General features: G+C 38.7%; 1 protein-coding gene across 2 annotated transcripts in view; it reads left to right on the top strand.

Moving 5' to 3' along the window:
• The window catches only part of LOC145998859 (LIM/homeobox protein Awh-like), a 115,374-nt gene that overhangs the window by 96,382 nt on the left and 2,597 nt on the right, over nt 1-16,395 (top strand). For both annotated transcript variants that reach the window (XM_083135536.1, XM_083135537.1), the window contains exons 4-5: nt 4,612-4,851; nt 7,449-7,550. In XM_083135536.1, the coding sequence (XP_082991662.1) occupies nt 4,612-4,851; nt 7,449-7,550 (342 nt within the window). The remainder of the gene's footprint in view (nt 1-4,611; nt 4,852-7,448; nt 7,551-16,395) is intronic.

Below are 16,395 nucleotides of genomic sequence, written 5' to 3'. Positions count from 1 at the left end.
GGCAAACGGAAAAAAATAGCAAAAGTAAAAATGGCAAACGGAAAAAATGGCAAAAGTAAAAATTGCAAAAGGAAAAAATGGCAAAAGTAAAAATGGCAAAAGGAAAAAATGGCATAAGTAAAAATTGCAAAAGGAAAAAATGGCAAAAGTAAAAATGGCAAAAGGAAAAAATGGCAAAAGTAAAAATGGCAAAAGTAAAAATAGCAAAAGTAAAAATGGCAAACGGAAAAAATGGCAAAAGTAAAAATGGCAAACGGAAAAAAATGGTAAAAGTAAAAATGGCAAAAGTCAAAAATGGCAAACGGTAAAAATGGCTAAAGTGAGAATGGCAAAAGTAAAAATGGGGACAAAAAGAAAGTAAAAGCAAATCATAAATAATCGATATAAATAATCCGCATGTAAACTGTGAAGATGAAACATTGATTCTACATTAAAATAACAATATTTGTTCATCTTTGATTTCGTGACTTTACAATACTGTATTCACAATATTTATTCAACTATGATATTGTCACTTTGCATGCATTGCAACTTTAGGATATGTACAACTCCTCGTAAGAAATCCTGCATTGCTCATTTGTCAGCACTTTAACCAATGCACAAATTTCGCAGTCTGTGTTTCATGTCGGCATAAATTTGAGTTTATGTTCCAATCGACTAACAGCCCATAAGGAAAGGTAATTAGAAAACAGACAAGTGTATCGCTTCAAGAATATTGTATGAAATGTTCTCTAAATGTCCAAAAACAAACCTTCTAGCGTTTTAGGTTCACTTGGATTGCACGGACGTTGATTTCTCATAGTAGGCTTACAGGTATTTTCCGGAGGCAGTCGTCCACAAACACAATCTTCACGCTCTTGAAGAATCTCTGCATATATTCGCGATGGAACACCGGCCGTGAGTTTAGCTCGATTCTTCATATCATTACGAGACTTGGCTATCTTTACAGCATCGTAATCAGGGGGGTGCGTATGGTCATAGCAACACACAGGATTTTGTTTCAATAAATTTGTTTTTAGAATTCCTCGACACTTGAATTTGTTCCTCTCAGCACGCCTCCACCATATAAAATTTTTGGGATTAGACTGTTTTGTACACGTAGAGAGAATAGCTTCTATCCAACTTTCCGAGATTTAACAATTTTCATTTTGAAGAAATAAACAAGTTCGTATCTCTGAGCGAAATTAGTGGAAGGGAGTTAAGTAGATAAGGGCTGGGCTGGCTTGAAATCCTACCAGTAACAAACACGTATGATTGGTCACCAGGTGAGCACAAGGCGTGAACTTGTTTTCAGTCAATATGAAAACCCATGTTATGCTGCCCCTCCGAGTTTCATTACACATGCTTCAAATTATTTTCAAAGGTTACCTTTTATTAACATACGATTCTTCAGTGGCAGTAACTCCTGCCACTGAAACTCCAGTAAATAAAAGGCATTACAATTATTTTTGGAAACATCAAATAAAATATATCCATTCAAAGACAATGAATGTTAAGAGATACCACCATTATATTAAATTTTAATTTCAAACTGTGAAATGCAAGATACTAGGGTGATTCAAAAAGTAAGTACACCTGACCCGTGTTCCTGTACTAAGAAAGATAAAATAATCACGCTTGGTGGCAACACTGCCTGGAATGTTTTCTTCACACACCAGAAGCAGCCGTGCTTCAGCTGGTTTAGTATGCGAGTAGTCACGGTGTGAGTATGGCGCGTCGTATTGAGGTGGCGTCCAACATTGAGGTTCGCTCCGTCGTCCGATTTTTGTGGGCACAAAGGCATAATCGGAGTGAAATCCATCCCCAGATTGTCGACGTGTATGGTGAGAATGCGATGTCACGCTCCATGATCGCAAAATGGTGCCAGATGCTCGACGAGGGAAGATCGAACGTGAACGACGAACTGTGTGTTGGGCGGCCTGCATCTATGAACACTATCGACAACGCGGAGCGTGTGAATGCAATCATGGTTGCTAACCGCAGGGTGAACATTAAAGAGATTACAAGTGAACTGAACATATCCTATGGTACTGCGTCTATGCTGATTCGTGATCAGATGGGTTATCGTAAACTATGCTCTCGATGGGTGCCGCGCTTGTTAACCGACGGCCACAAAAATCAACGTTTTGATGCTGCGCTGTCATTTCTTCGGCATTATTCCACGGATAGTCCGCAGTTCCTGAGCAAAATCATCACAGGAGATGAGTCCTGGGTGCACCAATACACTCCCGAGACAAAGAGGGCATCAATGAAATGGAGACACAAGGATTCGCCACCACCAAGAAAAGCCAAAACCTGTCCAACGGTTTGAAAGGTCATGCTGACGATCTTCTTCGATTCCGAATGCGTTGTTTATAGTTAGTTTGTGCCCCGAGGAACAACAATCAATGCCGCAACATACTGTGAGACTTTAAAGAAGCTGAGAAAAGCCATTAAAGATCGAAGGCCCAGAAGATTGAGTGATGGGGTTGTTCTTCTTCACGACAACGCTACCTCCCATACAGCTGGTGTCACACAGGATTTACTGCAGAAATTCAAGTGGAAAGTGTAGTCTCACCCGCTCTGTAGCCTCGATTTGGCACCCTGTGACTACCACCTTTTCGGTCCTCTCAAACAAGGCCTAGGGGGTCAGCGTTTCGCGTCAGATGAGGAAGTGCAGGAAGCAGTCTCAAAGTGGTTCAAAGAAATTGGACGGAATTTTTACACGCAAGGAATCGAAAAAGTGGTCACACGATACGAATAGTGATTGGAACACTTTGGTGACTATGTCGAAAAAAGTTAAATGTTCATGCGTTTTCGTATAATAATATTTTCTTTCTAATGTGTTTTGTTTGTTTTTTACAGGGGGGTGTAACTTACTTTTTGATTTACTCACGTATATAATTTCTCAATTTTCAAGTAAAATCAAAATAATTGTATTTGCCACTTTTATTTTCGCCATTTCTACTGTTGCCATTTTTTCCGCTTGCCATTTTCACTTTCCCATTATATCCGTTGTCATTTTTTTCCTTTGCCATTTTCACCCAAATTCGCGTGGCTTCCCAAAATGGAAACTTAAAATAGTCGTCACAAAGTGGACACAAAGTGATAGTCACTAAACGTACGGCCATGAAAATAGGTGGCTGGGCAGAATTGCGCTGGTGCCACATATGCGAAAAGCAAAGCGAGAGCGGGACAAAAGTCGCTGGTTCCCGCGCACTGTGTGGCAACGTCAACCGGGCTGCGTTGCCTAGTTCAAGCGTCAGACCGAACTCTCTACGGGCCACTTTTGTGTCATCCCCGACCTTTCGAGCAAATACTGTCAGTTTGTATCACACGGATTACAAAGACCAACTCCACAGCCAGATATTTCATACTCTTAAACCTCCGAACACACGGGGTTGTGCTCCGACGTGGCAACAGCGCGAACTTCTGTCATCCACCTACTTTCGTGGCCATGCGATTAGAACACATTTTCTCCATGTTTGTGACAGTTTTGCTTGAGGAGATGCAGTCTGAAGCTTATACGTTTCAGTAATCATTGTTGATATAAATAACACAGAACGATGATAATATGCATAAAAATATTAATAACTTTACTTTTCATCAACTGAATCCTTTTTTTATTCAATAAATATTCAATTCTTTATCTATTTAACAGTAATTTCCTTGCCAGGACAGTTGTTCTGCATGAATACGTGCTGTCATGTTTCTATTGTTACACCGTCTTTTTATCTATTAATGTAATAATAACATGTCGAAGCCCTAATGGCTCGGCACTCGTTTGTTCATGTACCCCCAAAAGACTGGTTTGAGGTACAAACCTGACCAGGTTGAATAACAAAACGAAATGTGTTTATAAACCCATAACCGTCGTGATCGAGAATGGCAGACACATGGGAAGATGGAACTTCCCTGTTCGGGCACGCAGAGTCTCGAAGCCCCCCCCCCCCCCCTTCTTCTCTCTCAAGATCTCCAGCCCTTTTCCGATTATTGTCGTCCCTTTTTGCGCTGTGCGTATTTCACAATTTCACCACGCTCACCCCGGCAGTGACCGGACATTTGCCTGCGAAGCTTCTGTTTCATCATCTTTGCGTTGCGAGACTCATACCTGCACCGTCAGACATTCCACGATAATAATACAATATTAATTAACTTAATTTCATATTATTATTATTATTATTATTATATCTGAGACACTTGATTCGGACCGCCCCGAAATATATTTATTTCTAGATATATATGTGCCTGTGTGTAATTAGTTACTAATTCTTCTCCTTGAAAATGAAGCTTTTCTACTTAATTAAAAAAAAGACACGTTGAAATGAGTGAATCAAAATTGCGCTGTATGAATTACACAGTACTACTAAATTCGTTGACTGTACAGCCCCAAACATAAATCACGCTGGGGCCAGTCGATATCTGCTGTCCGTTCATAGTTGAACAAAGAAGAACGGGAAGAGCAGAAGCATTCCTTTTCGTGGATTGTCCCAGGTACTGCCGAGTCTCGTCTTCCCTCGAAACCATGGAAGATAATAAGTAGTAGTAGTAGTGGTGTTGGTAGTAATTATGAAGATCAAGAAGAAGTTGATATTTATGGTCCCAGATTGAAAATGCAACTGTCTCTTTCAGAAGGAGGCGAATCGGAGAGCTACCAGAAGAACAAGGCAAAGAGGGTGAGGACAACGTTCACGGAGGAACAGCTCCAGGTTCTCCAGGCGAACTTCCAGCTGGACTCGAACCCTGACGGCCAAGACCTGGAGAGGATAGCGCAGATCACGGGGCTGAGCAAGAGGGTGACCCAGGTGTGGTTCCAGAACTCCAGGGCGAGGCAGAAGAAACACCTGCACACGGGGAAACTCAAAACACAAAGTAAGACCATCTATATTCGTTGAAAATACTTTGGTGCGACGGCATTTGTTGAGGTCCAACTAATTATACTCACAGTAAGACTAATCCCGAAAGACTAACCAATTCCAAAATCAAATAAGCAAAATTATTGTTGTTGTATAATACGAAATTCCCGGGTTCGATACCCGGTGCAGGCCTCCCCGATGGCGCAGTGGTAGCGTCGTCGCCTTGTAGTCAAGGGGTCCCGGGTTCGATACCCGGTGGAGGCACATGGCACAGTGGTTCGGATCCCACTTTAAACCGTAGGTCCAGTCCCGATTAGCCTTACTGTGCATAAAGTGGACTTAAAACACCAACTCAAACCAAAACCCGGTGCAGGCACATAGTGGTTCGGATCCCACTTTAAGCTGTAGGTCCAGTCCCGATTAGCCTTACTGTGCTTAAAGTGGACTTAAAACACCAAATCAATCAATCAATCAATACAATACGAAATTGATCTATTTTCCCAGAAGCTACAGCTAAGCGTGAGCGATAGTGAAATTGTATGCGCAACTCTCCTAATAACGACACGCACATAAAGAATGGCCAGCAGGGACATTACTTTTCATTGGCTTGACAAAACAACCTTTTTGTTATTCAATAAATAATCCATTGATTTTTTGGCATTCGTTTTTTGGTAGGACAGCTGATCTTAACTACACATAGGCCATATAATGATTACATGGTTCTTTATATATCTTCATATAACATATAACATAATAATAATTAGTATGATTTTCCCAATTTTAATCGCCGATTTTCCTAGAAGAGTGGTTAGCGCTACGACGCCAGAAGTCCCGGGTTCGAATCCCGATCTAGGCATGGCTGTTTTTTGTGAGCATCAATTTCATCATATCATCACACATCCTCATCTTCGCGATTAGCTAAAAGTTGCATAGAAGCGAAATAAAATAAACGACATCAATCCATCCTTGAAACTTAAATTAATTTTATTAACCTGTTGATTATATAAGCGGGATGAACGTACCATTTACAAATTACTAAGCTATTTGGTACAGAGGAGCAATAATTTGTATATTTCTTATATAACTGTAGGCCCAACACAGATATTTCACGTTCTTTTTCATCATAGTAGAATGGAAATTACAAAGTACTAATACCAGGGGGCCAACAAACTAATGGGTGGGCTCAAACACTTGAGTACTGAGTTCACAAAAAAAAAAAATCTCTTAAATCCTGCCTTCCATATATCATGATATTAATGAACACTAACAATGCACCCTACTATATTTAATTCCTTAAATGCTATTTACGGATTTCAATAAGTAATCCACCACTAAGAACAATAACAAATATATTACACTACTAATACCAAAAATTCTCGGTTGTGCTCGGGTCCTAAATTTGGCGCCACTGATTATACTGGAGGCAGGATGTATTACATTTCAGAGTTTAGAGCAGACAACACATCAAAAAACGAAAGAAGTTCAGGCTTCAGTGTCCATTACAGATGGCAAAATAGTAATGCAAATATATGTAAAGTACGATGAGGGATCTATTGGGAACTCATAAACAAATTCCATCTCTTAAGATATAATTGAAAAATAAGCAATTTACTCTCAGGGATCTTTTTACAAAATAATATCGTGCATGCTAACGAAACTAATTACAGTAATTAAAGGTGTCAGAATTTCGAACACGCCGGGGAACTGAGAATCTGCTACAGTTTCATTTATGTTTTTCTTTGATTTGATTTTTGTTACTTAGCGTCGCTTATCTGACACTTTTGGCTAATCGCGACGATGAGGATACGTATTTCATGAAATTGATGAAAGGACACCGACAAAGAACGCCCAGGCTGGGATTCGAACCAGGGGCCTATGGCGTCATAGCTAATCACTCCGCCGGGGAAATCGGCAGGAAATAAGATGTAGGCGTGAGCTCGACAGAGAATGCACGTTTGATTGGAGCAACCTATTCGAAGATAACTTTGCAAATAAAAAGCTGTTGAGTAAACAAAGTGTGTTATTAAGACCATTTACAAGTTAAGGAAATGCAGAACTGGAAGTCAGATCCAAAAAATACGCTACCCAAGTGTCGTACAAAAAATGCGTAACGTAACTTCATTTCCATGTAGAGTGCAGTAGGTGTGTCTGTGCTTTCCCCAGGTGATATCTCAAGACAAAGTCCTGTGCCTTCCACGAGGTCCTCAAATAAAAACTCAACCAGAGTAGGTTGTTCACGTGAAACACTGTTATCAGATCTTATTTTAAAATAATCACTGGCACTTTACCTTACGTTTTGTTTGTGAGCAGAGGGTTACATACATAATTACGAGCAGCGGCAGCGATTAGGAGGGGCGTTGAGGCAGTTGCCTCCCCCCACTTTTTTCCACTTTTGCCCCCGCACTATGCTAAATATTACCTACCAAGGGGAAAGTACACTGTCCTTGCCCCCCACCCAAGTTTTGGGACCCAATCTCCGCCACTGATTGTGAGTATCCATAAAATATTGCGAACATACAAATGTAGCGTGTTGGAAACACACACACACACATGTGACCTATATATTCTGTACTTCCTGATATATTTATGAATGTATCGACTTTGCTTTTACAGTGCACCATGCATCAGCGCCATTGTCACGTGACCACGAGGCTACATACGGACGGCCAATCAACCTGCATCTGACGTATTCGTTCCAAACGCAACATAATCCAGGTAAGCTGGTCCATTGTCTAAGAGTACTGTACAAACCACAAACCTGGTTTTGATGTGATTATTTATTTACTTATACATAGAATTTTGGTCCATGGAAACTGCACACGGGATTAACTATTAATTAGTGGAATCATGTGCGCTGTGCTCGGATTGCATAATTTAACTTTGGACATTGATTCGGCAACCGAGAACCAACTTATGATCACACCAAGCTGTAACATTACATCTACAAAGTCATTATCGTAAAAAACGAAGGCTTATATTTCGAAATGTTTGGTAGAGACAGTCGTATGTAGGCTACAACAATATCGTGTATTTTGTATATCTATCACTATTTCTCCACTTTTGGCCAAAGATAATGTGGATGAAGCATGATTACATGAAATTCATGAAGGGCACTCACAAGGGATCAGCCATACCGGGACTCGAAAGTGGACCGTTGGTAGCTAAATTTTTAGCCGACAATGCAAAACGCTCTCGGCCTCCTACACTAATACCATAATTATTAGTGTTGCTCACGGGACGGGACATGTCCCGTCTCGTCTCGTGTCTCGTCTCGAAAACGAGACGAGACAAGAGACGGGACAAGCCTTTTGAAATTCGAGACGGGACGAGACGGAATGCCTTTCTCGTCTTGTTTTCGAGACGAGACACGAGACGGGACGGGACGGCTTTTGAAAAGTCTCGTCTCGTCTCGAATGTCTCGAAAAAATAAAAGCAAAATTTTTAATCAGTTTCAAATACTTGTTTGCTTGGAATAAAGTATTTCAATTAGAAACGTTGATAAGCGTGTATTAAGTCAAAATAAGAAGACTATTCTAGAGAGAGGCATGAATGAATGAATACCTAAACTTTTTTCCTATACTCTTTCGAAACACAGCGTTACTCCCCATTTTTTTTAAAAAAAATATTCCAGGTTAATAACTTTATGTTACATAGTACTCCAGATACTAATACAATTCTGAATAACATCAAGTAAAAGGGCAGGTAGAGAAGGTGGAAGGAGGGGCCAAAAGATCGTGGAATGTCTGCGTCCGAGGTTATCTTGTAAAAATAGTCTCAGCTCTATAGGTTGGAAAGATAAACGGACCGACGGATATGATTTATTTTTATTATTTAATTTTTACATCAAAGGGTGTACAGAAGTGATTGTTATTAGGAAGTAGGGAAAGCATTGTAGGAAACATGGCAGTACAAATTGATAAGGAGTTGTTGGGAAAGTTATTAAGGAGTCCAAGATATAAGCAAGACTAAGAGAAGGAGATAATTAGGGACAAATAATCTTGCATTATCCCACTCCGAACAGCTGAGAGCTAAAGAGGAGGAGAAAATACGGGAAATATGGAAAGAAGTAATTTGGTGATTTTAGTGTTTACAGGGAACCACGACAAGATTTTACCACATGATTATTTGCACGGGTTGCAAAATTATTAGAATGTTATGGAAATTTCGGATATGTCTTTCTTGAGAAAATTCTTGTTGTTTCCCTCAGGCATTCTACAGGTGGTTGGATTCGATTTTTTTACGTCCGTTTGAAGATTATTTCCAATGTTTTTTTTTATTTCTTTATTTCTTATTTAAGGAGAATACTATTCCTTGGATTGTAATAACGAAATACTGAGGCTGATATAGAATAGATTTCAAATGAAGGAAGTGCACTAAGTTCTGTATAATCGTCGTAGAAGGAAACTTTGTTCTATGAGGGGACTCGCCGATGGTACAGTGGTAGCATCGTCGCCTTGTAATCAAGGGGTCCCGGGTTCGATACCCGGTGAAGGCACATTGTGATTTGAACCCCACTTTAAACTGTGGGTCCAGTCCCGATTAGCCTTTCTTTAAATCAGATGATGGAACGTTGTAGCTGTTCTTTTTATTCTGTAAAGTTCAAGTTTATGAGCAAAATACATGTAGTATCTACTGTCTACATTTTCACTCGTTATTAAACACATTTCACAAAGTAGTTTTATCGAACTTCAGAGGAAAGCTGACAGCAATGTCAGGGTGGCGGGAGCTTGTTTACGACCAGGGTGTATTCCGAGACTATTTTTCGCCGTTCCCCAATGACAAAGGTTTCGCTTTGAACAATGGACACCGTTGCTTCAGGGGGCAAACACCAAACATAGGGCGAGGTTGACCTGCAGTAGCGGGTACGTGCCATAAATCCAGGCCTAAAGTAGGAATGAAAGTTGATGCAAGGGAGGGGCAATAAAAATTCTGTAATTTGGTTTGCTTGCTGACAGGAAGTTTTGCAGGAAAAGCTGAAAAGGAAAACGGCAGACTTTGAATGAAAGAGGGACAGTGAACACAAGTTATTTGTATTATTCGCCGACACACAAGCTTCCATTTCGAAGGTGAGGCTATCAGCAGCAAAGTTATTAGAGGGTTGGAAGCAGTGACGACGCCAGAGGGGCAGGAGGACGCCCCATGTCAGACACTTCGCCCCCCCACCCGGGGCCCCCAACTGAAGTTAATTAAATATCGAATAATAAGATAATTCATTTATAAGAGTATGACGATTTTCACCTTTTCAAAGCGGTGTATTCTGCATGATATCACTTTCCTGCTTATAATACCAACTTGATTAACAAATATTAATTTGTTTAGTGTATATATATAGAGCTATGTGTATGTGACTTTCGTTCAAGATTCGAGCGCCGACCTGGGCATATGTGATTTCTCATTCATTTATGTCCTGTAATAGCCGAGATTAACCTAAGTTTTACCCAGTCTTAAGAACTGGGGAAAGTGTTGAATGTTGATGATTTTAAAACATCACGAATATTTTCAGAACCACAAGACATCATCTGTTGTACGGGCAAATTATTCTAATCGTGGTCGTTAGTGACAACGCTAAATATTGAAAGACATTCAAAGTTGATTCAAGATTTGGTTGGTTGGTTGATTTGGTGTTTTAAGTCCACTTTATGCACAGAAAAGCCAATCGGGATTGGACTAATAGTTTAAAGTGCCTGCACTGGGTATCGAACCCAGGACCAAAGGTGATCGAAGAAAACCAGACACTACATGTCTGTTGTTGTGGATTCATCACGGTTTCTTACTATTCAGGGACTTGAATTTCGAGATGATGAGTCTGAGGAAACCTTAACAAAGGGAATTTCTTCGATACTCTTGAAGTTAATGAGGGGATATTATTTGGAAATGTATTGAACGTGAACCTTAAAATGCAAATTACACTTAAAATTCGGGCAGGTAAAAGAACGCTTATTAGGATTTGCCACTCTTCAATCATTAGATGCAGGTTCGCTCTTTCTCGTACATATCAAAATCTTCCCACGAACTCCATAGGTGCCTGTAATTGGGTAGCACAGACATACGTTGGAGTGGTAGAGTAAGAGTAAGTATTGCCAGGGTCAGAATATTTCTTGAATTATGAGATAACCGTAACCTTTGTCTGATTTTTTATCCTGTGATAACATTTCCCTGAAAGGTGAAACACAAATTTTGCCCAAAACTCTTCAGCGTTACGAAGATGGTTGTCCTTAAAATATTTGAAAAGGCTTGCTCGAAACAGGATGCTGGATGCAAACTGCCTCATTTGGCTGTTCTTGCCATTGAGAAGAAATGTCAAGTCCTGAACGTACCAAAGGTGCGCAATGTGTTCTCCAAAGCAGATAGAGCAGAATTCTCCTATAGGAGAATTGCACTTCACTAAGTGCCTCACATTGTTTCTAATACTTAAGAAGATTCATTTCTTCCAATGTCACGTTTATTTTGCAAGAAAATTAAACTCTTCGAAGCATTTTTTCGTCATTTATATTATTATCTTATAAATTAAATATTTATATCAGTAGTTTCATCTCAAGAAAGACGATGAATTATAAAATTATGAATGTCTTTCAATACTGAAATAGGCCACTAGAGACAACGCAACTTACCAATAAAAAAGAATTAATGTCTTTATTAAAACGAATCATGTGGAGATAAACTCGTAATCAAGAAGTAAATTTAGGCAGTAAACGTCCACTCTAAATAAAAGACACACACAAAACACCATACATGAATATAATAATAATTATAATAATAATAATTATTATATAAGTATATATATGTGTAGTGTTTTCGGGCGTTTTAATGTGACTGCCCCCTTACAATATTTTGTTGCCCCCTTCCGCCCCCCCCCCCCCCCCGTCACATTTCCCTGGCACCGTCACTGGTTTGAAGTAAATTTATTAGGACGAGGAAAGTAACATTAGCTGTTCACAATTTTGCACCAAAGGACGTGATATGTGCTACTGTTTGTATAAATTATAGGAAATTTAAGCAAAAAATTATAATTGTTGAGACTTGAGAGTTGTTTCCTTCATTTGATCTTAGGAAGAGGTTTTCTGAGACAGAGTGGGATTATTTTACACATACATGGGAAAGGGTGGTTGTTTAAAGATAGGGACGTATTTTGCACATTTTTTAAAAGTTCAAATAAAACGAGAATTTAGCCTTACTGTTATGAAAAGAAATAATGCAGTACGGGGAAATAATAACTTCACATTTTTCGCACCTGGTGGGATGCAACACAAGAGTATTGCAGGAAGTCTATGAACGAGGATGAAGAAGGATATGTGAAATTTGACTTACCTGCGGGTGAATTAGTTTATTCTAATATTCTTAAGGTTGATATATTTTTTTTTTAAGTTGATTCGCAAATAGGCTAAATCGCGAGCCGACCTACAGTTTAAAGTGCGATCCGATCCACCTTGTGCCTCCATTGAGTATCGACGCGAGGACCCTTCATTACAAGACCTCGACGTTATTACTACGCCATCGGGGAGGCACCCAATTTACACAAATATGTTGATTCCAATAACACGTTATATGCATAATCTGATAATGATGCACTTTAGGTGCATCTAAACATATTTTTTTCAACTATAGCATGTCTAAAAGAATCATTGAAGTTGGGATTTTTATAACTTCAGGAGGCACGGCTCTGTAAACGTGCGATATAAACTTAATGCAGGTTTGCCTTCCATACGTGGTGGTTTTGTCACGTTTCTTCGCTTCGTAAAACATACACTTTTGCAGGAAAGGCTTCTTGCATCCTCCTGGGGCCTTGCTCTAGCTAAACAAAAAATAAATTTTTTTAGCATAATCGAGGGTTACATATTCCTGCCGAACTTACTAGAAAACAAGGATTCTATTGGGATCATACTGCTTTGAATGACAGTATCAATGAAGTTTTATGTACACTACTACTTATAATAATGAGCATAAAATATTAATCAGGAACTTTATTTTTCGTCAACTGGATGTAACATCTTTTTTTGTTATTCAGCAAATATTCAATTCATCACCTTTTTTGACATTAATATTCTTGCCAGGACAGCTGTTTTTATGCAGATTTTGACGACCTTAATTACACGTAAGCTAGATATTAGCTAATATTCGTGCTGTTATATTACTATTCTTCTACCATCTTTGTAACATGTCATGCAATAACAATAATAGAATTAATTAATTTACATATTCAAGTGAATAGACCTATGAATTATATTAATGCATTAATTTAAACATTTGCTTAATTGTTGTCGTTAATGTTATTATTATCATTTTTTCTGAAACACTTGGCTCAGACACCCTCCCCCGACATATATTTCTAAATGCGTGCCTGCCGAAGGATAAATTAGATCAAGCGGTGGTGGTACCGGACTTAGAGGCTAAAGGGAAAACAAAGAAGTATGTGCGTCATAAGCTGGGCATAAGAAACAGCACAATATCACAAAGAAACACTTTTTGAAACTTATGTCATAGAAGATGTTTAACAATATTAAGAACAATAAATGCTTTCTATTTGTAATATACTAAATATTGAAATTTTAAATAGTCTTTTGTGTTCGTACTACACATTTAAAAGCTTTTTTGTTGCTCCCGAGCGCCAAGCTTAGAATTTAAAGAAGAAATGTACATTTTCATAGTGCACGGAAGTTCGACATTCAGAAAGAAAAAAAGGTCTATTGGAAAACATTTCAAGACTTCCAAAAGGTATAGCAGTAATGAAAAAGAGCACTCACTTATACCGTGTTTGTTACAACCTGTCCGGCTTCCCGCGGTAGCTGATCGCTGGCTTTTCTAGCATAAACCAAGCGGTGTTGCTGCTGAAGACCGCCTGAACTCCGTGCTGGGAAAGCCAAAGCCAGGCAGCAAATTAAAATACGCAACGTGGCTACAACGTCTACGTACCTCTCTTCTGGCTTCCATTCGCTCCTCGCTGCCCAGCAGACGACTTTTTTCTCGTTTCTCATTGGCACCAAAACTGTCGAGCGATCGATCGCTAGCGCGGGAAACGGGACAGGTTCTAACAAACTTGGTATAAATGTACGATGGATAGACAGTTGTATGAAGCGAGAAAAGCCACAAAGTAGATTTCATAAGATACCTAGCAATCAGTAACCAACAAACTGCATTTTTAATATTAATGTCCTCATGATTAACGAACCTTATTTATTCTCACCACGCAATGGGTAAAATATTTGGAGCTTTATCCCACTTTCCGGAAAAATATTTCGTGTTTCTGCTACTTTTGAATTTTGTTGGCCTGATATCCTGGATCACTTTTACGAGACGAGACGGGACAAAACGAGACGGGACGAGACGAGACGAGACAGAACCCTTCGAGACGGGACACGAGACGGGACAAACGAATATTTTCGAGACGAGACACGAGACGAGACAGCATTTTCACGAGACGGGACGGGACAGACCAAAGTCTCGTCTCGTCTCGTCTCGTGGGCAACACTAATAATTATTGAAAACATATGGTCCCTATGTTGTACATTATAACCAGGAGTAGAAAAATACAGGACGCCCGGCCACCATGTAGTCTGAAAATTTTCACCTGGCGCCTGAATTTTCAAATTCGGTGCCAAATATATATATATATATATATTTAATTTCAAGTTCGCTTATGAAAAATTTTCATTACCTTCTTTTAATAAAAACTAGTAGTAACTATGTATTTTTAATTGTTGTGTGTTGTCTGTATCACGTGCATCATTAAATCATGATAATAGACATGCCATTATAATTATTTTTCACTGTTGCTAGCCGAATTTTAATATCTGCGGTGATATGGTAGAGTTGGTTATGTATTAGAATGCATTGCATGGTTATTCATGCTGTTACCAGCTGAGCCTTCTTTAGAAAGGCCAATCTGGTGCAAGAATTAATAACTTTTAATCCAATCTTGAAATAATTAATAAATTAAATGTTTGTTGGATTCATGGCTTTCTTAGGACATAATTGCCCCCCCCCTCCCCCACCCGCCAAAAAAAGACTGGATCCTGAGAAAAAGAGCCTGGCGCCTGAATTAGTTTTCTTTCTACCCCTGATTTAACCTATATTTTGTTTACAATAATTAAATAGTAAAAGTGTGCAGGTTGATTGTGAAGATAGGTTATATATAAACTAGACATTCGGACTACAGCCTCAGAATATATATAACAAAGTATTTGTGTAATTTTAAAGAAAATATTTAAAAATTAGATACAATTGAAAGAGGGCTATACCCTCATTTCTATGGCTTACAGAATTAAAGCTAGGCTATATATTGTGACAGTTTGATTTCGAATAAAATCTAAAAGTTAGAGTTCCACCAGACCTTAGGTAGCTAACTGATTTGAATACTACGTATTACCATGATGACGTGAACCCAATACTATTGATGCCTGCTGCAAGCCACAAATAAATAAATAAATAAATAAATAAACATGCGATGACATAATAACAGCATTATAAAAGGACCATGTTTCCCAACCTCAAAACACAAGTTTGAGAATTATTGAGGGCTACTCATTCTTTCTTGTCCCTCGCGCTTCCGACGTCAGTGTTTTGACGACGCAGTCTGGCAGGATGGTAGAGTCAAATTACTTTCGCAAACCGCGCGAACGAAGCTACACTGTCTCTGACACTGCTACAGCGTGAACAAGAGGGCGAACTATAGATGCTGAGACGAGATAACGCACGCCATGCGAATGAAGGTTTGGGGAGTTGTAACTCGCTTTCAAGCTGCAAATGCAGAGCATTTCCAACTTGTTCCGAAAATAATCGGATTATTCTCCTGACAAAAAAAAAAAAAAAATAGAGCACAAAACTAATTGTAAATTTTCACTTTAAATATCTTAAACTTCTTTTTCATGCTAATAGATGGCTCCACAAGATTGTACTATTTAAGTGGTTGAGAGAAAGAATGCAAACCTGAAGATAACTTCACGAATGCAAACCCAAGAATCGTGCATTAGAATGTAGTTTTATACGGTATCAGGGTGTTATTGAATTATCCAAACGTTCTGAGGACAATACATTTTTGAGAATAGTATTCAAATTAGTTTTCTGATTTATGAGACTATAGTCCGAATGTCGTTTTTCCCAATTTGTCCTCTTACTTTTTCTCGGCATTGTAGCACACAAAATATAAGTTAAATCAGAGGTAGCCCTCTACTCATTCGCGCTTTTTGTTTCAATTCTTGAACAACATGTTGTGGAAAACGGAATGAACAAATATAGGACGTCGCCCTCGACAGAAATTTTTATACGGGGGGAGCAAGCCATTATAAAACTTAAATAGTAGAAATAATTACAATAAGGATTATTATTATTATCATGATTATGATTAATGTACAATAATAAAAAAAAAATGCATTCCAAATTTTATTATTACTATATACTTGAGCAGATTTTTACACTTGATTCACCGGATGAGTGAACATTCTTGTACTAAAATGTATTTAAACACTTCGTTCAAGAAAAAGGTTTAAAAGTTAGTAGAAAGTTTTACACATAAAGTTTATGTTTTTTGACCTATCACATAAAACTATAATTTTGGAATTTGGAA

Source organism: Lepisma saccharinum, chromosome 14, assembly GCF_977018435.1.
Source record: "Lepisma saccharinum chromosome 14, izLepSacc3.1, whole genome shotgun sequence".
NCBI classification, from domain to species: Eukaryota; Metazoa; Arthropoda; class Insecta; order Zygentoma; family Lepismatidae; genus Lepisma; species Lepisma saccharinum.
Note: the sequence above shows the minus strand (reverse complement) of the source record. Positions and strands in the feature narration are given on the sequence as shown.